Source organism: Chlamydotis macqueenii, chromosome 17 (genome assembly GCF_036417535.1).
Source record: "Chlamydotis macqueenii isolate bChlMac1 chromosome 17, bChlMac1.mat, whole genome shotgun sequence".
Classification (NCBI taxonomy): Eukaryota; Metazoa; Chordata; class Aves; order Otidiformes; family Otididae; genus Chlamydotis; species Chlamydotis macqueenii.
This window is the reverse complement of record NC_141572.1, coordinates 1,230,912-1,255,538: the sequence shown is the minus strand read 5'-3', so window position 1 is coordinate 1,255,538 and position 24,627 is coordinate 1,230,912. Positions and strand designations below refer to the sequence as shown.

At 49.9% G+C, this 24,627-nt stretch overlaps 1 protein-coding gene across 3 annotated transcripts in view; it reads left to right on the top strand.

Annotated features, from left to right (window-relative positions):
* CORO1C (coronin 1C) overlaps positions 1-24,627 on the top strand; it is a 52,818-nt gene that overhangs the window by 9,149 nt on the left and 19,042 nt on the right. For all 3 annotated transcript variants that reach the window (XM_086761955.1, XM_086761958.1, XM_086761956.1), the window contains exon 2: positions 16,462-16,661. In XM_086761955.1, the coding sequence (XP_086618081.1) occupies positions 16,462-16,661 (200 nt within the window). The remainder of the gene's footprint in view (positions 1-16,461; positions 16,662-24,627) is intronic.

Below are 24,627 nucleotides of genomic sequence, written 5' to 3'. Positions count from 1 at the left end.
ATGCAGTTTTATTGTTAAAGATAAGTGATACGCAGTAGTGTTGTGTTTTTTTCAGGGCTGTAGTTCCAGCCCTTACGTGTTTGTTTGAGCACGCCTATTCAGCCTATTCATGCAGATGTGCGTGTGGATTAGTGCAAGCAAGACCAAGGATGTTAGCAAAATGAAAGAGCGACGGTTTGAATATGCTGGGCTGTGGCTGGTTTTTCAGTTTGCGGATACCGGTTCTGGTTTAATTTTAGGCCGGGCTGTAGCCGGGTTACGTGACGGCATCCTCTCTCTTGGTGTGCCACTGAGCGCATGCAGGAGAGCAGCGCTGTGCCCGCTGGAAGCCTGGGAAAACGCTGTGAACTGGCACCATCCGTCCTGTCGGAAGCGTGTTCGTGTGCGCGGAACGCGCGAGGGCTAGAGGAAACAGCGGGTACCTCGGGCGTGAGGCAGGAGGGGATATAGTCCATTTTCATTTGAATAACAAGCGTTGAATCATCTTTTCTGCTGAAGGGGAAAAAAACCAGCTGGCTGCGCGCTCACCGAGACGTTTTATTGCAGCTAATATTCGTATTTGCTAAAGGCTGTGTACACAAAGGTGGAAGATCAAATACTGTTGTGATACAGTCAACGCGTGTTTATTTTGTGCCTCTGTGTTTTTAGTGTTTTCAGTAGCCAGAGCAAGACTTGGACACACTCAGGTACATGTCGGGGAGCATTTGCTCTGTGTTTGTTTTAATATGGCACTTCGTAATAGCAATTTTTCAATGGCCACTCGTAGCCTTTTTCTATAGATCACTTTAATCAGCATTTGTGTGGCTCCCTTTATGTTCTCTGTTGGCATTGCTCTGTCTTCTAGTGAGCTGCCTTTTCAAACATCATTGGATTTTTTCAAGTTGAATCTTCATGCTTATTGCATCTGTCACTTCTGGGATGCACTCCAAGCAAAAGGCAGAGATTCAGTTTAATGGCAGTGAGAAGGAATGCACAGAAGGGTAAAATACCAGCTTTCCTGAGCGGTGCAGCAAAGGGCGCCGAGAGATCTGCCCTCGGTAACTGTTCCGTGCATCATGTTCGAGTTTAATTATCAGGCTTTAATGACGGCTTCATAAAATGGCCCGTTAAAGCACAACGTTGCGTTTTGATCGCAAGAGAATTTGTTATTGGTTTTAATTTGATTATCGATTCTGAGGAGAATGACTCGGATGCCAGCTTCCTATTTTGAAGACATGAGCAAAACACTTCCTGGCCTGAGCGCACAGCTCGGTGAGGTCATCCGCGCACCACTCCCAGGGCTAGGAATGTCCTTTTAGGCAAACTCGCAGGCACATTTTCACTTGACTTTTAAAGTAAGGGTTTGTTTGTTTTGATTTTGTTTTATTGAGGCTTTTGTGATAATCTCAGCCCTTTTCTAAGGATGTGTTGGACCAGAAACTCGCTGAGGATTTGAACTGCCCTAGTTTAAGCATTTACAGGGCATATGAACAAGAATTAAATGTCTGTGTTTTCTTCTAGCTCTTTCCCTGTAGTCTCCCCCACCTAATATTTTTGGTCTGCTTATATTCTGGTTGTTAACTCTGAAATTAGTTTGATCAGCTTCAGCTTACAGTCACACGCGTTATGTTGCCACAGGTGAAAAGTCAGGTTGTTGGTGGCTTTAGGCTGACAGGATGTGAACTAATTTTTTTTTTTTTTTTGGTCATGATATACATAAGTGCAGGCGGTGGTGGCATTGCTGGGTGAACGGCAGAACTCAGGCAAAGAGGTTTAGGTTAGCTGAAGTGACTCAGGAAAGCTAGCAGCGCAAGTTGGCTATTCTGGATGTGCTGAATGTACCAGTAGAGCTGGGAATGAGTTACTGGGACCTTTCTTTCTCTTTGCTAATGGGATTGCATTGTTCTTTTTTTTTTTTTTTTTCTTCATGTGAGTAATTATTCTAAAAATGGATTGTTGGTTTCATTTTGAGGTTGTAATTGTTCAGGATATGACTTTGTGTTTTTAGATTATAGCGTTAGGCACGTAAGATACCAGGTGTGACACTGGGATTACGCAGCAGCGACAAGCCTGAGAGGTCCCACTGGCAGGACTGGCTCTGCGCTGGAGGACTCTCTGGTGCCAAGTCCCATGCTGATGGTTCTCGGAGGAGCAAAATGTCTGGAGAGGCTCCTCACAGGATACACCAGCCATGAGTCGTATTACCAACCATTAGTTGTGTGTGTGCCTGTGTGGGTTTGCGGAGGGAATACAGATCTGATCAGAATTAACGTCTCACTGTGGAGGTGGTGGTGTAGCTATTAAGTAGAAGGTGAGTGTTGGGCAAATAGATAATTTTACACCTTTCCCATGCGGTTCTTCATGCCGGTGAGACAGATGTAATCTCTCTACAGCGGGCATCTTCATAACAAATCACAAAGTGCTCCTGAAATGGAAGAGACTTTTGTGATGGAATACCATGAAAGCTTTAAAGTCCTGCTCTGTAGGTCAGGAACTAGCAAGGAATTTGACAGAGAAATAATGAAAAGGGTGTCTGCTTCTGCCCCCTAAGAGGGGGGAAAAAAACATGTTGTTCTTTCAAAGGCTGGCAGCCTGCTGGCGCTCTCGTGGCACCTGTTGATAGGTCTGCTGGGGTTAGAGGTGACAAAGTGAAACACAAGCATCTTGGGCCATTTTTCCTCTTTGCTTTCCTTCTTTGTTACTCAGTTAGACACCGAAGTAGAATCACCTGCACCGGAGAAAGGATGATAGCACTTCTTCAGCATTATCCCTTTGCTTCTTCAGCATTATTTGCTCTGTCTCATCCCGGTTTTGTTGATAACAGTAAATGATATATAATATGCTTTTGCTTTGAGCATGTAATGACTCTTTTGAGGTCTGGCTCTCAGTGGGAGAAGCTGGATGTGGTTGGATCTGGTATAGTGACTCTGTTTGACATTGAGCCGGGCCTCTCAATCCATCATAATTAGGTTTTTCTTGTTTTCCCTTTTAATAATTGAATTTGAAAAGCAATGGAAATAAAATTAAAACAGTGGTGGGATCTGACTTAAAGCAATTAAGGTTCAGCCTGATGCGGTCAGGCACGCTGAGATGAGCTCGCAGCTTTCATCTGGAGCGTGGCTGAGCTGTGCTTAAGGCCAAGTGTTCCCTTTAGGAAGGGCGATGGTTTCCCTGCGGCTCTCCGAATCTTGGCCGGCCGTAGCGTCTTTGTGTGTGATCTACGTACAATTCTCCTTAGCCGAATATTAAAGCAACCATTTCTGCAGTCTTATCAAATATGCCCGCGCAGATCTCATAAGGCTGGAGGAGGGTGTGTGCCTAAAACTAGACCGTTCATCCATGGATGAACCTAGGCAATACATTTCACCTGCAATTCCTGATACAAGGAGTCCCTGGAAAATGGACTTCACTCCGGTCAGAGTATTTAGAAATGTGGGAATTTCCCCTCCCTTCCCCCTCAGTTCTGCCTATAGTTGCCATAGAGACTGTGTTCTGGAGTCCTTGAAATCCATTGTTTATCTCGCGGAAACGTATGAACCTGCTGTACTGAACAGCCCCCTTTGGAGCATCCTCCGCCTAAATGTGATAGGGACCCGACATCCCGCGGCCCTGCCCGTTTGGATGTTGGGCGTACTGTCAGGCGCAATCAGACAGACTGGTAATGGGTGTAATTAGCACCGCCAGGGATTGGCAGGCAATAACAAATTCAAGCCGTAGTAAGCAGTCTGTCCCCTGGGAGCCGGGCAAACTGGCAGTGCTGGGCAGATGATCACTTGATACGGAAGATAGTCATCAGCAAAGGCTCCGTGGTGAGGGAGCTAGTATTACCTCTTGAAATTGCCTTTTTTTTTTTTTTTCTTTCCCCCTTTCACTTAAAATACTTAAAAACCTCATGGTGCGTTAGTCCACGCTGGAATCCTGAACGCTCCAACTGACCCGGGGTATACATTTGCCATTTTCTTGTTATTTTTCATCACATGGTGGCCGCTCGGTGTTACAGTTGTTTTGTTTAGTTACCCTGTGAAACAGATTGATACCCTTGTTTCCAAGCTGGAAATGCCAGGTAAGCGTTTTGCTGGGGGTCTGGCAGGTACTAGGCAGGGAATGCTTCTCGCGTGTAGTACGACGTGTATTTGTCGTTTTACAGGTGGGTCATGTATTTGCAGCCGCACACGGACGGGCTGGGATGCGTGTGCGTGGATAGATGGCCATTTCCACGCGTAGCTTTTAAGTGTTAATTTCTTACTGCAGTACTCATCTTAATTATCCTGCACGCTGGAGGTTGGCGTAAATAGGCACGAAGCTGTCTTGTTTAGAACAGGAGGTGCATTACATTTTTTTTGAGTTTTCAGTGAATTTTTTTTAGGTTTATTTTAAATTTTAGATCTGCTGAGATCGGTTTGTGAGGCAGGAAAAAATCCCGAGCCAGCTTAGACAAACAGGAGCTGCCAGACGTACTTCAGCAGTAAATACACCTCTGCTTCAGCACAGCGGGCACAGAACACTTCAGCTGGCCGCTGCTGCTTTCTGGAGCCATTTGTTGAAGTTCTGTGTGGTGTTTTAAAGGTGGGCTACCCTGGTTTGGCCTCCTGTTTCCCCATGCGTTGGATGCCCATGTGTTATCTCTATACGCTTCGCTTTTGCTCCCTGATGGTTCTCTGGGGGTAGAGGTTATCTTTTTGTTCTTTATATGTAGTGGTTGCCACATTGATCTTCTGGTCTGCTGGGGGAGTTCTTCAGCACTATGAAAGATCACGTAAAAACCAGCTGGGGCTTATCTCGGCGTAACGCTGCCCCTTGTTTTGGCTGGTCCCCTCCAGCACTGCTGTAAATGCCACCAGGACTCTCAACGGGCTGGAAGTGTGGGTTGCACGTGCAGTAACGTGACTGTCAAGCCGATAGGTAAGTAAAGCTTAAAGGTCATCAACACAAGCTGTAATTCTTCATGCCCCTTACCGAAAACAGGCTCTCCAGCTGAGAGCAGCCAGGTGCAGGTCCCTTCCCCGAGAAATCAGCCTTTGCCCGGCGTCTGTCGGGGTGCGATTCCCCCCGTCGGGTAGGCAGAGAGCTGCCGTGGGAGTGCTGGGGGCGTTGGGGACAGCAGGTGACACCCCCCGTCCTTGGCGCAGGCAGCCTGGGGGTGTAGGAAGGTGTTTTTCCTTCTTACATCTCAAATCTTCCTTCATAGTGTAGCAAGGATGTTTATTAAAGCTACATACTAAACTAAATACACTTTCCTAAGTACTTTTTTTTTTTTTTTCTTGCCTGCCTAGAGAGGTGAGAAAGGTGCCTTGTGTGGCACTCGTGGTTTGATGCTACCTTGCCCAGGTTGCTGCCCTCTCGGCTACGGCGGCTGGGACTCTGCTGCAGCACAGGACAGCAGCCTTGGCCTGAAACGGATCAGCGACAAAGAACATCTGTAGGACAGAGGAAGTGTGTTTGAACTTGGAAGTCTTTGCTAAAACAGATGTTTGAGGGGCTGTAATTGGTACCACAAGACAGAGATTTAAAATCAAGTTAGCAGATTGAACTATCTGGATTTGAGTTTTAACCTCCTCCAGTCCCTTCCTCCCTCCCCTGGCCCTGATTTCAAATTGCACGTTACGGAAACGGGACAGAACGACAATGGTGCTCTTTGAATTATAGGCTGCTTGGCCAGAAGAGCTGGCAGGACAGCAAATGGAAATCTGGAGAAATACACAGCAGTTCCAACTGTAAGGATTGAGATTCATTTTGCAGCTTATTTGTACGGCATTAAAATCTGAACCGCATTTGCGTGGTCCGCTCTGAACCTTCTGCGTTCTTCTATGCTGAGGATATTGTCTTGTCTTTGACAGTTAACCAGTGTTGGTTTTATTTGGAGAACATCGGAAGTTCAACGCCAGTGCCTCACCTGTTGGATGGGTGTAGCTTGAGAAGTGAAAGTTGCTAAATTGGGCTCTGATTTAGCTGGCGTTTGGATGAAGGGGTTTCTTGGAGTATGCTAGCTAAGCCCATTACCGCTTTTGGGAGTGGAGTGTCTCCGTTTGGAATCACAGTGTGGTGGACCGCACTGGTCTGTGCTGTAACTCCAGTCTAACCATTGTCCAGGTCTCTGGCCCATCACGTTCTCCATTACAGGGCTGGAAACAAACTTCTGACACCGTGGCAGCGGTGTATGGCTGCAGTGCTGGTCCAAGAGGTGTTGCCATTACGCTTGCCCGCCCTCCTCCTCTCTGATGGCATCCCCCGAGGCAGCGGTGTCTCCTCAGCGGGCTCCCGGCAGCTCTGGGTGTTGTGCCCCGTCCCGCAGACCGGCGGAGCCTTTGTGGTCAGGCAGGGCCATCTGGAGAACGCTGCATCCTCGCCTGGTCAGTCTGACTCACACTTGGCTGGGCTGGTTGTGAGCCTGGGTTGTGCTGATCTGTTGTTTCTGCTTTATTTCTAAGTTGTGAGGAATTTCTGTCCCCGCTAACTCTGTGTTTATAGCGGAGGGCTTTCTGAGGGTCTTGGTTTCCCGATGGTGGCTCTCGGGCTGTAGGGCTGCAGTGCTCTGGATGAACTGGGACCTGTGATCTTCTATCTACGAGACCTTAAACGTCTTTAATGTTTATAGCTTCTTCCTGTGGATACCACAGCATGTTGTAATTGAGGAGGAATAGAAAGCAGGTTATCAAGTCCTGTGGAGATTTCTCCTTTTGATAAATCTTCTTGTCATTTTTTTAAGGAATGATCCAATTAACTGGGAGCAAGGAGAAGCAGTGTAATGTTTCCAACCGTGTCTTAAAGCCACTGGACTTTCGCAGGAAATGTGCTTACCTTAGAAAACACTGTGTTAATCGAATTACCTTCATACCTGCGGGTCGTCTTGGCTTTTGCAGAACGGGAGATGCTGCACGTGTTGTTCTTTCTGGGCTTCAGGCTCCCAGCGCCCAGGTGCTGCTATCAGCCTGGCTTCTAGCGTAAGATCATTGCTGAAGAGGACAGACCTCGCCCTGTACTGGGAGCTGAGTTCAGGTCTAGTGGCTACCGGTGAGCTCCTGCGTCGCACGCGTAGAAAGGCTTACGTTTGCCGTTTTATTTCATTTGGGCACGTTTGCTTCAAGTTGTAGGAGAAAATACAGTTGTTTTCTGCCGGTAGCACTCTGTCACGTTAGGAAGAAGTGCTTCTGCCTCAGCTGGTTGGTTGGGAAAGGCAGGACCTGGCAGGATCTGGTGAAAGATTAATGAAGCTCTGGCCAGGAAGAGCTCTTTTGCCATCCGTAACCGCCATCCTTAGCTGGAACTAAACTTTCACCCATTTCCCAGGTTAAATATCAAAGCTTGTGATGTGTCTCAGAACGTGGTCTGGGAGAAGCTTGCATGTAACCTTCAAGAGAGCAGAAGAATGCAGCAAACTGGGGTAGCAGCGCTGAACAGATTGATACTTCCTTGTTAGCCCGCTTGCACTGATAAGAGAACTAGGTCAGCGCTGTGGAGAAAGCATTTTATCTGCATACTTCTCGCAACTGGAATCCTGCTGCCCGGCTGTTGTAACAGCCTTGCAGCTCTGCACAGGGGGTTGCGCTCTCCGTCTCGTGTTTTCCTCGGGGTCAGAGTGTGGGCTGAAGCCCTGTTGCTTTTCCTCTCTGTGGCATGTGCGGCTTTGACTGAGGAGGTGACGCAGTCGGTCCCCGGGGGGTGTAAGCAGCATCTTCCATCACGCTGGTGTCATTGTCTCTGGCTGAAGTTCACGGGGCTGTCGTTCAGCTCTGGAAGTATATTGCTGCATCTCTTGGCAGTGGATGAGGATACAGCGTGCGAAGAAGCATCTCTGGTGTTTATTCCAGTGGAGAAAGTGGAGGAGAATGCAGGCTCTTGGAGGGGAGCGCATGAAAAGCCGCCTGTGGTCAGCTGCTGGAGCAGCGGTGTCGTGAGGTGGGAGTCTGCCTGCTCCAGTGCAAGGTTTCCCTTTCCTTACCAGTAAAGCTTGTTTGGTGCCCACCGACTGCACAGCTGTGTCTCCAGTGGCAGCAGAAGTGGAAGCTGGAATGCAGAGCAGCGCTCAGGCGCTTGGGATGCTTAATCCACAGGTACCCCGCTCCTCTTTTCCGCAGGTATTCTCTGTGTTACTTGCCTCTCTAAGGTTTTGTCCTGGGTTTCAATGCTTTTTTGTCCCCTCTACTTGGCTCTCCTCTGTCTTCCGTTTTAATTTTTACTGACCTTTTTTTGCCCACTGTGCGTTAAATTGCTATCATCCAAATATCCCCAGATGCATCACATGTCGCTGCCTGTGAGGCTGGCAGCTGTAGTGCCAGCTGACAGACGATGCGAAAAAGACGCAAACCCAAAAGAGGGGGCTGGTTTGGAGGCTGTTGCTCTGGCACCCGTTCCTGCTCCTCAGCCGCCTCGCCATTTCAGATCCGGGGTTTGTGTAACTGCTGCGGTGCTTCTCGTTGCTGGGTACCCATCCCATTACGGCCTCCTGATAAATTATTTTGTGTGATGATTTTTGTGAGCATTCATTGCTCCAGCTTTATGGTAGATGGCACAGGTGAAATGAAGACAGACAATGCTCTCTGTTTGGGGTAATGACTTTCAACTGCTGTCTCCTTTGTCACTGTAAATTTTGGTAAATGCTGTAACGTTAGACTGTAAGGATACAAGCTACAAAACGGTACGAGTAGTAAGATCCCCCAAGAAGATGAATTGCATACCTGGAAGTCTTTAAGTGAAAATATCCATGGCACCCCCGTGTGCATGTGGAAGGAGCGTCAGCCGCAGCACGGGAGATGTGCACTTGAGACGAGCGCGCACAGGGCAAACGCTGGGGAAATAACACGTGCTTCTTGATGGTGCCTAGGAATTTGGGCCGTACAGCCACTTCTGACTTGGAGTTCTTCGTATTACAACAGCCTCGGTATAATTGTTTCAGGGTACAGCTCCGAAAAACAGAGTCGTATCGAGTATTTCACAGGTTAGAACCAACACCTTGCTCTTTGTCCAGAAGAGCAATTTCAGCTTATTTTAAGTGTGGGTTGTGTTACGTTTTTGAGTGTGCTGGGCTCCCCGGTTGAGATATAATGGAATTCCCTGGTAGTTTGTGGTTTAGGTTCCCATCCCGAAATAGAATCTTGCCAGTGGTATAACAGCTGGAAATTTCAGTATTAAGTTCATATTCCAGCTTTTTGTCTTTAAAATCAAGTGAAATCAGATGGCAGGTCTTGCTCAACCTAGACTAAAGTAACCAAAGACTGAAAATGATCTGTGCGCAAATACGATGTATTTTGGAATTGTGACCATCTGTAGTAGTGTTCGCCCTTGGTTTAAATAACTCTGAACATCTGCAAACAAAAGTTCTGTCAGCAGTGGACTTAATGAGTTGATTTTAAATGGTATACCACAGAGGGAACAGAATTATGTTTAAAAGCATGGGACTGTGTCAAGGTATTGGTGATTTTTCCTTTTTTCTGCCAGAGGTTTCACGTGAAGCCGTAGGGTGAGCTGAAATTTTTGCGGCCACGTGACTTCCCTTTCCTCCCTTGCCCAAATACCGCAAGACTTGCTATCATGAGACTGAGTTCAGTGATTCCCTTGATACTTGGAGAGGGAGAGGAGGGCCTCCTTCAGCCTTGCAGGTGGCATGCTGGTTCTCTGCTGTGACAACGGTCGTAGCTCCCTGCTCTTGTGACTGCGGCCCAGCACTCGCTGTGGGACACGTGCTCGCCGTGGTCTCCTGAGGAGGTTAGCTTGCTCCTTTGGGGCTCGTCAGGCCGTGCTGATTCGGTTTCAAAGAGCGGATGGTCTTCTCTGTCCTTGGTGTCTGCGTGGCTCAGCTGGTGGAGCCGGCAGCAGACGCCTGCCTGCTTGCTTCCCCCGTGGATGTGTCTCATTTTCCTTCCTCTGCCAAAGGAAGATGCTCAAAGATGCTGTCTTTAAAATGATCTGGCAGACTCTGCTTCTAGATGAGGGAGCCTTCTGGGGGATTTCTAAGACACTGAGCTGTATGGCAAGGCTGTGAAGTATTTATGTGGCACACGCGTGCAGATAGACCAAGCGCAGGGCAGTGTACATCCACAGCACATGTGTGTGTGCTCGTGTACAGCGTGCCGTGCACACGCATGGGTTACAGGGAACCCATGGAGGTTACGCAACCGAGTGGTCTGAAGTTAAGAAATGCCAGAAGAAAGTGATTAGGAAATAACCTGGGTGATATTTGTTCCCTTTTTCACATGCAGTGGGGTAGGGCTGTTAGCTCAGGCCCCGCTCCCCCGGCTCTGCTGGGCACGCGGTGATGGCCGCGGCGTTGGGATGGAGTCCTCCTCGCCTGCGTGGAGCAGGAGGTGCGATGGGATGGTGGTCTCTTCATGGCTCTGAAACCTCCGAATGCTCACATCCTCTGTTCTGTGTGCGGCTCTGTACCTTATCTGCCATATGATGTTCAAAGTGCTCCGAAGAATGCGTTACTAGATTCCTTGTGGGCTTTTCTCTGGTGCTTATCTCTGCGATGGCCAACTGCTCCGCAGATGTGGCTCAGCCCCGCTGCGAGGGAGGGTGTTTTCTCCATGCTAGGGGCATTTAGGCCTCAGGTTGAAACATCCGTGGCCTGATTATTGGCTTAGCATTGTAGCTATTTTTTTTTTTTCTAAAGATTTCAGCTCTGAGCTCTTATTGCTCTTGCAGATGAGGCCCAAGCATCTCAGCCCAGGTGTTCAGAAGGACCTTGGGCCACACAGCCGAGGCGCTGGTACTTGAGAAACCTCTGGGGTCCCCTGCTTCAGGTGCCCATGGCATGGGCTGCCCTGTGCTGCGGTTTCACCGGGGGGACCGTCCCTGTCCCTGCCGGACCCAGCACCCTGTCTGACCCATAACAAATGAGGTGGGTGCCCCCTGGTATTAATCATCATTTAGAACTATGCTGGTGGCATTACCTATACTGAATCTTAATTTTTTTTCCCTATCTGCTTCTCATTTGTTAATAGCTATCTGAGACTGTAATTTTTTTTCCAAAGCTGCCACTGAAGTGTGAGCAAGTGCCAAGGACCAACTTTTTGTAAGCGCCACTCTCCCTCTCCAGCGGATTTCTATCTCCTTGCCCCCCTTAACCGTAGCCTACGGCTGCCTGTGACTTAAACTGGCCTTTTATTCCAAACGTCTCCCTTTCCAGAGGGATCGCGATCACATGGGCTGAGCAGGATTTTGCCATTAGTGGGGGGTTTTCCTGTCAGTGTTCCCTAGCAGGATGCGTTTCCTCTTGCATAAGCAGGCTGCGAACCCTCCGAAGCCACAGAAATACATCTGTTGGGTTCTCGAGACAGATAAATCCTTTATAAACAGGAAAATGGGCAAACTCATGGTAACTCTTGTGACACATCATGATGGGAGATCAGAAAGAAGTGGAATGAAAAGTATCACTGTGCGAGCACGGCTGACGGCATCCTGCCTGTCTAAGGTCCTTTTAAATGCTGGCACAAAGGCCGGTGGCTGAGCTGTACGGCGGGCGCAGGCAGTGGGAGATGAAGTTAAATGTTTGGTAAAATTCAGCTGGAAGGCACTTGACATTTGGGGGGAGGAGGGGGAAAAAGAAGGGTTTTGAAGGCTCTTTGCTATGTCCCCACCAGGCCGTGTAAGATGCCATGTGTCACGGAGCGGGATCCAGGAGATCAGCGCAGTCGTAGATCTGTCAGCACTTCTATTGTAGTGGTCTTTGCAGGGTGGCTCACGCTTCTGTTTTAATTTTGCTGAGGACTGTAACTCTGGCAAAATTTAAACTCCTTTCAGCTCCTAGTCGTGAGGTTTTAAATCCTCCAAATTTGTACTTTCCAAAAAAAAAAAAAAAAAAGAAAATATTTCCTGTCTAGCAAGTGTACGGAGATTGTTCCAGCTCCTTAGCTAAGATTTAACAGCAGAGCCAATGATCTAATTAGACTTCCTTTTCCAAAACTCGAGCTCCAAGTCCGCTTCCTGAGTAAATCCCTAGCGCAGCCCCGTTGACCACGGACGCGCTTTCTCCCCGCTTGGGTGTTTCCAAAGTCACTTCCCAAGGGTCCCAGGCCACGCTTTTGCACGCGTGGTAGAGGCTGAACCTGCCTTTCCTGGTGGTGAACCATCTCGGATACGGGAGTCCCACCTGATAATCCTACGAGCGGCCAACCTGGGAGCTCCTGCCTGCGCGTGGCCCTGCTGAGAGAACCCGTGGCAACCAAATTCAGCTCTGGTTTTCCTGCAGATGGTGGAGGAGGGGATGCACTGCAGTACTGAGAAACAAATGAGGATGTTAAATGCTCTTCACATTTTAACACCAGGCTGGGGTAGGGAGAAGACTGCTTTTTTGGGTGCTGAGGATCAAGCTCACCCCGTTTTGTTTTTCACCTGCTCTCTTTCTGTGCTGTGCTGAAAGGTCCAGGCTCCCTGCTCTTTATAACCACAGCCTGCACATTTTTTTATTTTTTTTTTCTCCCCCTCTTCTCTTTGGAAAGCAGCCAGATCAAAATGGCTGTGATCCAACGCCAAGAATCACTCCCTTTGCTATGGAAATGAGGACTTGGAGGCTGCTCACCATGTGTTCATCAGAGAGCTCCTGCGAAGGAGGGTGAGCTGTAGGTGGGGAAGAGGGCAGCGAAGGTGTGCTCCAGCAGATCCGCCTGGAACGAATGAGGATATTTTTGGATACATCTGACTCTCTGCATTTTTTAAAAGTAACTTATAGAAAACTAAAAAATTACCCTTTCCATCAAATGGTAAAAATGAGGGAAATAAAGTAGCAGAATTCTACTGTAGGAGAAAGGGTGTTTCTCCTCCATTAGCGCGGAGGGGGCGGCAGACCTCCCAGTATCTGATATTTGAGATAAGCCTCTCTTTTTGTGTTGTTCTGGTATTGATCAAGCGAAGGAAAGATATAATTATCCAAGCACTACAAATTATCCTTCTTAACTGTCATATCCACATCCCCGGCATTAAAGCGGACAAATTGCAAAACCCCTGGGTGTATGGGATGTTGACACCGGGCAATTTGCTGCGTGTTAACTCAGCAAGGCGGGTTTAAACCTTCGCTTCACCTTCTTCTAAACCATCAGCTTTTCATCTCGATGCACAGTCGGATGGGAATGTTGCCAGTGGGAGAACAGCCATGAAAACTGTGCACAAAGCAGGGGACTTCTCCTTTTTTTCCCTAGAGGAGTTCTGCACGCCGGGCGGATGAGCGAGTGAGGTTTTGCTGCAAAAAGACTTGTGAGGTGTGTTTTCAGGGGGGAAAGGGCCGAGCTGTCCGCAAACTTCCTGTGGTGTTGCAGCACGCGAGGCTTTGCGAGAACATCCCTGCTGCTTCTGGGTGGCCTTGGTGTCTCCTGGCCTGCCAGCGAGGGATGGAGGCGGCTGGGAAGGATGGAGGGAGGAAGGAAGGGGGAGATGCTGCTGTCGCACAGCGCTGGCTGCAGAACTCGGCAGAATGGAAGCCGGGGATGCAAAAGTCCCGGCAGCAGAGCCCTGCCCGCCGCGCAGCACCCAAACAGCTTACGGCTGGGAGGAGCCAGCGCGGGATGAAAATGTCTGACAGGTCTCTGAATAAGTTTACGCAATAAATTAGTAACTGGGTGTGGAACCGCATTTTTTAATGATGTCTCTTAATTGGGCCTCGGGCAGCTTGATAGGGCAGCGTGTTTCTTGTCTTTTGGGGATCTGAGGTGAAATTCACCTTTCCTTTGTGCGTGATTCAGCAGGGCTGGGAGCATCCTCTGAATCCACCCAGGGCATGGGGCTGGTAGCCCTGGACGGAGGAGTCCCTGCCTGCTGGGGACGGCCAGGCGTGCGTCCCCGGGGAGCCCGGCCGGCCGCCTGCGCCGGCAGCGCTCCTCCTCCAGGCACCACGGACCATCTGCTTCCGCAGAGTTTCTCCCATCCATTTGGGATAATTTAATCTCTTCCTTTGCCTGAAAACAAAACAAAACCCTGCATCACACTGCAGGCTGAGCAGTTGTATTTTCACCCCAAAACAGGTGCTCTTCACTGCAAGGTGAATTACCTGTCCCGTGTGTGGACTGATTTGCTCCGAATATTTCACCGTCCCATCGCGTGAGAGGTTCTGTCTGCCCTGTGCCTTCAGCTGCTCCATCCGGCTGTAGAGCTGAACATGAACTCTCGGGGTGTTGCTGGGTGTTATGAGCCCAAAATCTGGATTTTGCGCCCTTACCTGCTCGCTGGAGCTGGAGAGCAGCTCCCGGCTCATGACTTCCCACTTCGGTGTCACTGGGTGTGTCCAGCGTGGAACTGGCCTTTTACTGGTGCTCGAAGTGAAACAGCTGGCTGAAAATATGTTATGCAATTCTGTTAGCTGATTTTGAGTACAGAGGAAGCCTAAATTCATCTATGCTAGTAATCAGTAATAATTTTTATATAGTTCTTTTCACGTGGACAGGTTAAACACCCCAATCATTCACTAAATTTTGCGCTTAAAAGCTAAAGTTGTTGGTTTTTTTTTTCCTTAAACTGCCTGAGTTCTTAATAAAATGGTGTTTGTGGCGCTTCCGTAGCTTTGAAATGACCGCGTTAACTGGGGAGATGTAACAGATCGTCAGTACAGAAACGGTACCGTGCGAAACGCGGCGAGGGAACCCCCACCTGCTCCCAACGGCTGGAGAAACGCCGAGCCCGTCACATCTGTGTCACCAGCTCGTGGGGTCATCGGTTGCCGAGAGCCATTGCCAGCTGTGCGGCCCCGCGTCGAGGCGGTCGGTGGCCACCACCCCACACCTGGGGACAGATGTCCCCAGCGCAAAAATGACCCCGTCACCGCTGCGCTTATTGCCTGTGTCTGCGGAGAGGCCAGCGAGGCTTTTCCCCACGGGTGCCCCTGGGTCTGGGCTTTGCTCCTGCCGTCACACGGGTGACACCGATGGCACTGCCACCTCAGCAGCGGGTCTGTGTGGGCAGAGTGCAGCCGGAGCGGCTGTGGAGATGGCCAGGGCCAATTCCCAAATGCTTCAGCTGGATGTGGTGGGGGGAAGTGGTGGAAAACAAATACTCCGATTATTTTTTTTCTTATCTATGCGGAAACTGGAGTATTCCACTCGATAGCTGTCTGTTATGTTAATTGTAACATTTTTCTCCTCTTCAAACATATTACGTGACTGCTTATTTCCCAGCTCTGATGAGTGCTTTCCTCATGTTATTCAGCTTTTTATCGCTGTTAATTTTTTTTTTTTAAACCTCCGAGACTACAAAACAGCGATCACTCTGACGTCTTTTTTTTTTTTTTTCGCTACGCTTCCACGCGAAGCCTTTGCAGTCAGACAGCCATACAACCTTTTATCACTTTCGCTGCAGACAGGCTGCGCGGAGGGAGACGCGCTCGCGCCGCGGTCGGAGTCTCTCACTTGACGGCGTCAGGCTGGTGGGTCTGGAGCGAGAGGCTCCGTGAAGCTGAGCAGTTTTTTTTCCCAGCCTCTGCGTGTGCTTGGGGACCTTCTTGGAAGGCAAGATAGGAGGTGGACTGCTTATTTTTATTTTTTTCTCCTTTTTTTAATTTTTTCTTTCCCTAGAGACTGGGGCAGAAATATTTTTCTCATATGTAAAAGCAGGATGCTGTATGGAGGCTCCTGGTTCTCCTGTGAGCCCTGACTGAGGGAGGAAAATCTTGTACGATGGGAAAAGTCCTGCAGAGATGCGAGGGCTCTGGAAGGCTGCACGCGCGGAGGGCAGGACGGTCGCTCGCTTCCAGGGTTGGTGTTTGTGTGCGGGGTGGTGCCTGTGTCTTCTTCCAGGGCTCGAGTGCTGGAATTTTCCACGCCAGTCCCTTTCCCTTTATCCAAACTCAAGCCTTCTCAAAAATTATTTTTCTCAAGAGAAGGAGAAGTGCTAGAGACACATTAAGTTAATTTGAATCATTAGCTTGTTTCCATTACTCCTTTCTGCCTAGGAAACTCATTTTATTATTTTTTAGTGAGATTTTGGAGTTAGAAGAAAGAAGTAGAAGCTACGGAAACATGTGGAACCACTTCACAGGAACACTGGATTTTGAGAGCTTGCATTTTTATTTACATCTTCTGGACCCTGTCTGACTTGGAAGTAAACAAGTTCAATCTGAGACCAGATTTATCCCCGAAAATATGTGGAGACTTGTCTAAAAACTGCTTTTAGGATTAGGAACTTCCTTTAGTGCAATAAGAGAATACATCTACAGTGGGAAAACCGATGCTTAACTGGCACATTTTTTCTGTGAAACACCCTTGAAGGCGAAGGCGCAGTTCAGTTGTGTTGCATGCAAGACAGCCTGAAACCTTTTTTTTTTTTTTTTTTTTTATTGTTATTATTTTTTTTTAAAAAAGGGGAGGGGGGCAAAACTGGCTGAGAATTTGGCAGGTTGGAAGCAAGGTGCAGGAGCAGTGGGTGAAACCGCATTTTTGCATTGCTGGAGCAGGGTGATGGTGCGGTTGAGAGGGTCCCGTGGAGGTCCTCGGCATCTTCTGGGTGAGCAGGAGGTGCCTGCACCCGTGACTGATCTCCTTTTGACGTTCCTCTTCCCTGCAGACACAATGAGGCGAGTGGTACGACAGAGCAAATTTCGGCACGTGTTTGGCCAAGCGGTGAAAAACGATCAGTGTTACGACGACATCCGCGTTTCCCGTGTTACTTGGGATAGCTCCTTTTGTGCAGTAAACCCTCGATTTGTTGCAATAATTGTAGATGCTAGCGGTGGCGGAGCGTTCCTGGTGCTGCCTTTGCACAAGGTAAGTGCTTTTTTTTTTTTTCTTTTTTTTTTTTAACGTTTCTCGCTATTCCGTGCTCGGCTTCGTTGTCATTTCGCCACTTGTTTATGAATAGCGTGAAGGCTGTGAAGTGTCTGCTGTGTTGTGGCGTGCTGCTCCTAGTGCCATGTAAGAATCCATTTAATGTCTCCGTAATCAGTGGAATGCTTCCTGTACATTAAACACAGTACATGAGTCATTTGCTTGACTAATCCGAGCCAGTTCTTTACGGCAGAGGTTTCTGTGTATTCACACTCCTAACGAAGCCTCTGTGATAGCAGTGGTCAGGTTTTTCCACTGTCGGGGGTTCTGCTTTTTGAGCTCTGCGAGTATCGCTGAATTCAGGAACAGCCCTGAGCCCAGCTACTCCTCACCGCCCAGGAGCGGATGGATGCAAAGGAGAGAGCTGGTTCCCAGAAAGGCGTTTCCAGAGGCGCTGCTCTAGGCTGCTGCCAGTCCCTTCGGTTACCCTTTCTCTACACGGTGTAAGAAAGCAGCTCCTCCAAGCACTATCGTAGCTGTCCTGCAGTTCTCCCAGATCGCAGGGCTCTGTCTGGGCTTTATTATACTTCAGCCAGATCTTATTATCCCCTGGTACCTGACATACCAAGGAGAGGGACTCCATCTGATTTTGGGCAAGGAAACACCCCCTATGTTCTCTACTGTGCAAAACGCTGCTAAGTCTCCAATAAATATATTTTCTTTGAGCCCATATATACCCTCTACTTCTTTCCCTTATACGTTGAATTTATTTGCAGAACCCCAGGGGTGTGCTTTGCAAAATGCACAGAAAAGCGAGGTTCCTGTCCATGAGCCGTGAGAGCGGCCGGATCAAGGGTTCGAAGGGAGGCTGAAAGGATGGGTGAGGAGCCTCCCGGGCAGCCTCTTACAATGCCGTGGTGGAAAAGCACACAAATGAGCAGGAGCGGTGTCTCAGACTGCAGTAAATTCCTGTTGGCCCCTGACACTGCATGGAAAAAAATTGCAGAGCATCTTTTTTCCACCCTTGTTGGAGAGTGGTGCTCTCATCTTCCTTTCTGATGCTTAACCAGCAAATTCTTGTGATGAAAGTCTTTTTCTGTAACACCATTTCCTTTGTGACCCTCAAGCTTCTCTCTCAACTATACCCTTAAGACATCGTCAGTCTGTCATCAGCCCTGTCCTTTCTTCCTAGCTCCGTTTGCAGATCTGCCCTGTTTATATATAGAAATAGTGACCAGAATTGAATTATAGCATCCCACACGGCGAGTGGATTACAGGAGCGGAGGCAGCCAGTTCTCACTTACGCCTGGGTTGTGCTAAGCGTGGCAAGCCAAACCCCCAGCCTCCTGAAATAGCTCTCCACTTTGCTCATCTTATTAGCAGCCCGTCTTTGCAAGTACTCCGGTTTGCGCTCGTCTTCGGGCCACGTGTCCCGCTCTCGCCCGAGCGGTGCCTCCCATCTCGAGCAGAAGTTCCTTGCTCAACGCAGCAGCCGTTGCACTCGTGTTGCGTCACGGCACAAATGCCGATGGCGGGGGGCGCGTGCCCATCTCTTTCTCCTACTTTCCAATATTTTCTCAGTCCCTGGTAGAAATTCTGTGCTAATTCTGAGCAATCTGTTCTTTTGCATTTTTTTTTTTTTTAGTGCTGTCTTATGTTTGGGTTTTAAATGTTTATTCAGTTATTCCTCCTGCCCGCCTCTATGTGTCGTTGCCTTTGTGCCCTCAGTGATGTTCCTGTCCTGTGTTAGTTATTTAATATTCGCGTGTGAGAAGGTTTCATGCAAAGCTGGAGGAGCTGTTCCTGAACCCCCAGCCTGACGACTTCTTTTGCAATGCAGCGCGTTGCTGGCTTTGCTCTGACCAGTTCCTGCGTTCCTCGTTTATTTTTATAGCCCCCACTGATGAAACGGTGCCTTCGGTTCCCTCACCCGAACATTTTGATTTCCGTTGGGGCCCGTTGAGCAGAGGCAGCCATTGAGTTCCCACAGCAAGCTCGCTGTTATAGGAGATGGGGTAAATTTTAAATACCCCTAAAAAAAGGGGTAAATTTAAGCCCGTGTTTCTGGTATGATTTTAAAGCTAAGAAGGCCCTTGCCGTATTTCAGGGCGTTCAGGCAACCGTGGTTCAGGTGCGTGGCCCTGCTCCACCTTCACCGCACTGATAAAGGGGCTCGACCCTCCGTGTCCCTCCAGAACGGGAGATTTCACTCATTTTTAATGTCTTTTTTTTTTTTTTTCCCCTTGCCAAATTTCAGCAATCATTGTGGCGCTTTTGTTTTTTTGGTTTTTTTTGGTTTTTTGTTGTGGCGGTGGCTTCTGGCTGCCAGGCAGGCGGCTCCCGGCCCCCTCCCCGGAGCAGGGGGTCGGGGTGGAAGCTGCGGTCGGTGATTTTTGGGGTGTGCTGAGCGCCCCGCGCCCCCGCACCCATGCGCAGGGGAAAGGGAAGCCGGCCCGGCGCGGCCCCGGCCCGGCGCGGCCCCGCCCCGCCGCGCGCGCGCGCACCCGCTCCCCGCCGCAGCGGCACTGCGGCGGCCGCGGCTTTTTACCTTATATGGTCATGGCAGCACTCGGAGCCGCCGCGCTGATTGGCGGGGGCGGGGGCGCGGCGCCGGCAAGTGCGCCGCCATTAACCCCTGCGCGGCCACGGCCCCGCCGCGCCCTGTCCGCGGCCAGGCCCCGCGGTGCGGGGCTGCAGCCCCCCTGCTCCGTCCTCCGGGGCTCCCCGCAGAGCGGGGTGCGGGGCAAGAGCAGCCAAGCAGGGTGTGCTGGCGGTGGAAATGTTTTGTCCGAACTTCCTGTTTTCTTGCGTGCACATGTGCGGGGTCTGTGCCAGGAGCTCGCCATTCCCGGGCTCCGGGAAGAGCCACGGCCACCGTCTGGCTCGCTGGAAATTGCAGTTCGTAGAATCACAGAATAGTTTGGGTGGGAAGGACCTTAAAGGTGTCCCATTCCAACCCCCACCGCCCAGGGCAGGGTCACTTCCACCAGCCCAGGTTGCTCTGCCCCGGCCAGCCCGGCCTTGGACGCTGCCAGGGATGGGGCGTCCACAGCTTCTCTGGGCAACCCCTTGCTCGGTCTGCAGAGAGATGGGCTCTGTTGGAATGAAACGCATTATTTTTTAAAAAGCTGTAATTTATATAGAGGGCTGGAGCAGCTCTGCTGTGAGGCCAGGCTGAGAGAGCTGGGGCTGTTCCGCCTGGAGAAGAGGAGGCTCTGGGGAGAGCTGAGAGCGGCTCCCAGTGCCCAAAGGGGGCTGCAGGGAAGGTGGGGAGAGACTCTTCAGCAGGGCCTGCTGGGACAGGACAAGGGGTAATGGTTTTAAAATAGAGGGAGGGAGATTCAGATCAGATATTACAAAAAAAAAAAAATATTTCACACTGAGGGTGGTAGAACACTGTCCCAGGTTGCCCAGAGAGGCGGTGGATGCCCCATCCCTGGAAACATTCCAGGCCAGGTTGGCCGGGGCTGTGAGCAACCTGGTCTTGTTGGAGATGTCCCTGCTCTGTGCAGGCGGTTGGACTGGGTGGGTTTTAATGGTCCCTTCCCACCCAAACCCTTCTGTGATTCTACGATTCTATCTCCATTAATGGTGCGTAGGTGATGAGAGTCAGGCTAATCAGCATTAAGTGTACCCACCAGGGATAAACACTGAAAACGCACCTGCTTATTCTGGGCTGTGGGTGACTGGAGCAAAGCATCAGTGTAGAAAATCGCCATTAAACCAGAAGCTTGCAGGCTTTAGCATTTATTTTCTTTGAGCCTTATCCCAGGTGAAACTGGGTGCACAGGGAGGATAAAACTCTTCAATCAAGCAGTGCGTGCCTCAGCCTTCACTTGCTGGCGGGCGTGTGCTGCGAGGTTGGATGGAGGTCGCCTACAGCGTCAGGGGGAGTCCTTGCCATTTGGGAATTGAGGAAGAGTCAGGCAGGTAGAAGAAGCGCAGCTATTCTCTTGCATCCCCTGGAGATCTCCAGGATAGGAGTGTGCTCAGCGGCTCTCGGTGCGCGGCTCAACCGGCAGGTTGGGCGTTGTGCAAGGGCCAAGAATAGCGTGGCTTGCTTGGTGTTGATGTGGTGGGCTTGTCATCTTCGCTTCTGCTCATCCTTCCCGGCAGAATGAACTCAGGACTGTGGGTTATCCCCCGGGACGCTGCTGGGAAGGGCCGCGCCCCTCGCTGTGTGGTATGCTCATCTCCTGTCGGATGGCGATTGAAACAGTGGGACACAGATCTCCCTGCCTCTGCTGCCAAAGGAAGAGGGGTTGTGGGGGACAGACTCGCCCAACTCGATGGGTGATCCCTGTTTCACAGCCCAGATGAAAATTTTGTGGGTTTCCTGGTGTGCTGGGTTAAGCGACTTGCAAATACCTGGGTTTAGCATGTGGTTCTGGTGCTGCGTCTGCATTACAGCAGAACTGGATACAATTTTTTTTTTTTCCCCTCCTAGAAAAATCTCTGCAGTTTATATCTGCAAAGAAAAAAAGCTGCTGCAAAGGCTTCCTTTTTGTTTCAGTTCATCTAGAAAGATGCCTTCAGCTGGAAGCGGCGTTACGTAAAGGCTTTAGAAGAGGCTTGTTGGTCCCTTTGGATATACCTTTTATTAGCTTCCCCTCTGGTGTGCCTGGCTCCTTACCGCACTCCCTTCACGCAGGCGGCATTCCGACAGAAGCCGCGATCAGATGGGTGCCCTGCGAGGCAATTAGCATGTGGGTGGGTGAGTGCACACCTCAGGAATGATCTTCTTGAAGGAATATGTTGTTCTGCAAGTGACATGCCTCAGTGTTCAGCCGTGCCATATGTAAGTCGTTAATCAGCTGTTCCAGATCCTCCTTCCTCCAGGAAGGACTGGAAAAAAATCATCCTTTGCTGAGTTGTGTGTAAAATAAAATCAGGAGGTGCCGCGGTGCCGGGTCCGCTGAACCCTTCCAGTGACTGTAGGTGGGGTGTGGATGGAAGGACGGGGATTAAAATGAGTTACTGTCTTCTTGAATTAAGCTGCAGTGGAGTCCCTGTCAGTACTAGTGCTGGAGGTCTTTTTCATAGCAGTGTCCCTGTGAGAAAGTTTGCAAGGTTGAAGACTGTGAAGGGATATTTCCCCCTAAATTTTAGTCAGACTTCCATGCAGCTCCAAGTCGTTTTGACTGTTGAGTGGAGGAGATTAAAATTCAAGACAACTCTGCAACAACTGAATAAAAAAGCAAGACCGTGGTTGTTTTTAAAGATCTAAGTTATCTTGTGACCAGCAGAACTGCTAAAACCTGGCTTCTTGCAGATTTTTCCTACATCCACTCTGCATAGAGCAAATGTTCCCCGGATCCCTTCATGTTGTTTCTCTTTCGGCCCATCACGTGCCCACCTCCCGTGGGTGCCTCGCTGGCTCAGGAGGGGCGTGGGCTTGAGTTAAAGCTGCACCTTCCCTACTGGGGCACTAATTTGAATTTCTTTCTTTTGGAATTTTGTCTGCAGCTGATTTAAAAAGAAAAAAGTTCACATTTATCACTGTCAGCCTGATTCCAATGGATCATCAGGTTCTTCACTAGGGAAGAGAGAGGAGGCAATGTGGCTAATAAATCAAATTTCTCTAGGAAAGCAAGCAGCAAAGACTGTCCTCTGTCTTACAGTCAACCAGTGGTTTGTACAAATACTGCTGCGGTTTCAGGGCCTTTTACAATAATGAGAACGGGAGTTGTCCTCGACAGTTCTATCTGCAAGCAGGTACGAAGGAGAGATCGTTGCACTTGGAGAGCACTACGCGTCATCCGCATCTGCCTTCCTGTCTGCGTGCGGTGGTTACGGCGGAGCGTGAGGGGTGGAGTGAGTCCTCCGAAGTTGTGCGTTTGTGCAGTGTTCGGATGAAGAGCAGCGTGGCTCTGCCAGCAGCGTGAGTGTGAGTTGTCTCCGTGGTGTGATGTGGCTGGTTTGTGTGGGGTACAAACAGGTGCGTGCAAGCCGTGCGGGTACGCACACTGAGAGCAGGGCTGCAGGTGAGCCTGGAACAGAGGGCGAAATCCTGGTTTAGCCATCTAAAACTTCCACCTAAGCTGAAATCTTGGAAGTCCAGGGACACAATGAGTTCAGCAGATATGGCTGGAAGGAATGGCTTCTTCCCTGGGATCCCTCCAGGCTTTCTTCTGTCTCCTTCTTCCCTGTCTGCATTTTTACTGGTCCCAGTTTGTTTCACCATGGCTGATGCTGGAGTCCTAGATCGTCCGCTCCCAGCTCTTGGGATGAGTGTGTTTGGGTGACACGAGGCTGCTGTTCCCCGTGGATCCTTTCTGGGCACCGCCTCCTTGCTCGGCAGCTCTGCCCGCTCCGGATGGGCGCTCATCTTCCACCGCCCCCTGATCTGCAGCGGGGTTTTACTGCTGTATCCCAGAACCCTAAACTGCCAGGACACGGATTACTTGGGAAGGCAGCACGCCTGTTTCGCTAACAGAGGAATTAACTGCTTTGGAAATCATGCTTTAGGGACGGAACAAGAGAGCGACCCTATATCTTGTTAATTCTGCTGTAATTTCTGGGCAACAGGTCTCTTTGTTTTGAATCTCTGCATTTGCTGCCCAAAAGGCTTCTGAGGCTGAAATTTAGTTTTGAAGTATGTTTAGAGCTTTCCTCTAGAAGCTGGGATGGACATGAGCTGTAGTGCTGGAGCCATGCTGCACGCCCAGCTCTGAGTGACAGGAGTTAGGGGTCTGGGTTGGGTTTTGGGGGGTGTTTGGGTGGGTTTTTTCCTTTTTTTTTTTTTTTTTTTTTAAAGCCAGCGTGCGAGTAGCTGATGGTTGCAACTAATTTTATGAAGGATTCTGCAGACTAACATACCCTTTTCCAGCGTAAAGCTTCCTGCACGTTGCAAGCAGCTCTCAGCTCTCCTTTCTCTGGTCAGCTGGAAGCGCCCAGTGCGAACCACGAAGTTGCCCAGTGCTGCAGCTCCTCTCCCAGTGATGTGACAGGAACCTCGCCGCTGCTGCGTGCTCCACCCAGCTGCCCACACGCCTGAAACCCTCTGAACCGTGCTTTGCGCGGTGATGCCAAATCTGCTGGGGCCACGCCGTGGTTTCTAAAGCCCTGCTCTCGCTGCTCGGGCAGGGTGGGCTTTGTGCGGGATCCCTGTCCGTCACCGCGTTCTTCTCTCCTCTCTGTGTATCCGTTTAGGTCTGGGTGCTCCAGAACAAGGAGCTTTGTCTCCGTTCTGCAGCAGCCGGTAACGTCTACTGTAATGTCGCAGCCCTGCAGCTGTCAAGGTGATAAAATGACATCAGGAGCACTGCTGTGAGGGATTTTTGGAGGCGACAAGCAGTGTGTGTAGTGGTCCGGTTTGCAAGCAGCATGTGGTTCTGAATGCCTTCGAGTCTCTTGTTGCATGACTTTACAGTAGACCTTTTGGGAATAACGCTTTCCATAATTTTCCAGATTAGTTATGGATGCCTTGATTGGTTTGCTGGGTGACTAATGTCTGTTTGTCACGGTCACGAGAGCGCCGTGCGCTTTCGTTGCATCCCGCTGCAGAGGTTTCTCCCAGCTGCCCCCTGCGTGACCAGCTGCTGCTGCAGCCAGCGGTGGAGGCTCGGGGGCCAGAGCGCGTTGAACTGCACTCGACTGGAGTTGGAGAAACCCGAGTTGGGTCTAAGGAAAACAGAGAATTTAGCTAAGAAAAAAGGAATATCCTCTCAAAGAGAGAAGAGGTACCAGTCAGTTTGTATTTCAGACTTTGCAGTTGTGACCTGATTTCCTTCCTCAATCTTCTGCAAACTAGGGGTGGGGGAACTGCTTTTGCTTGTGCAATTCGATGCCACTTCCCCATTTCAAATGGCGATCTTAATGAGCGCAGCCATGGGCTGGGGGAAGCAGCTGTCCTCCGTGATATTTTTACCATAATCCATGAGCTGTTTCCTGCAACCAATTGTCCTTTTCTGGCAGAGAAGTGGTTGTAAGACAGTCAAATTAATTCATAAAACTACCACTTTTA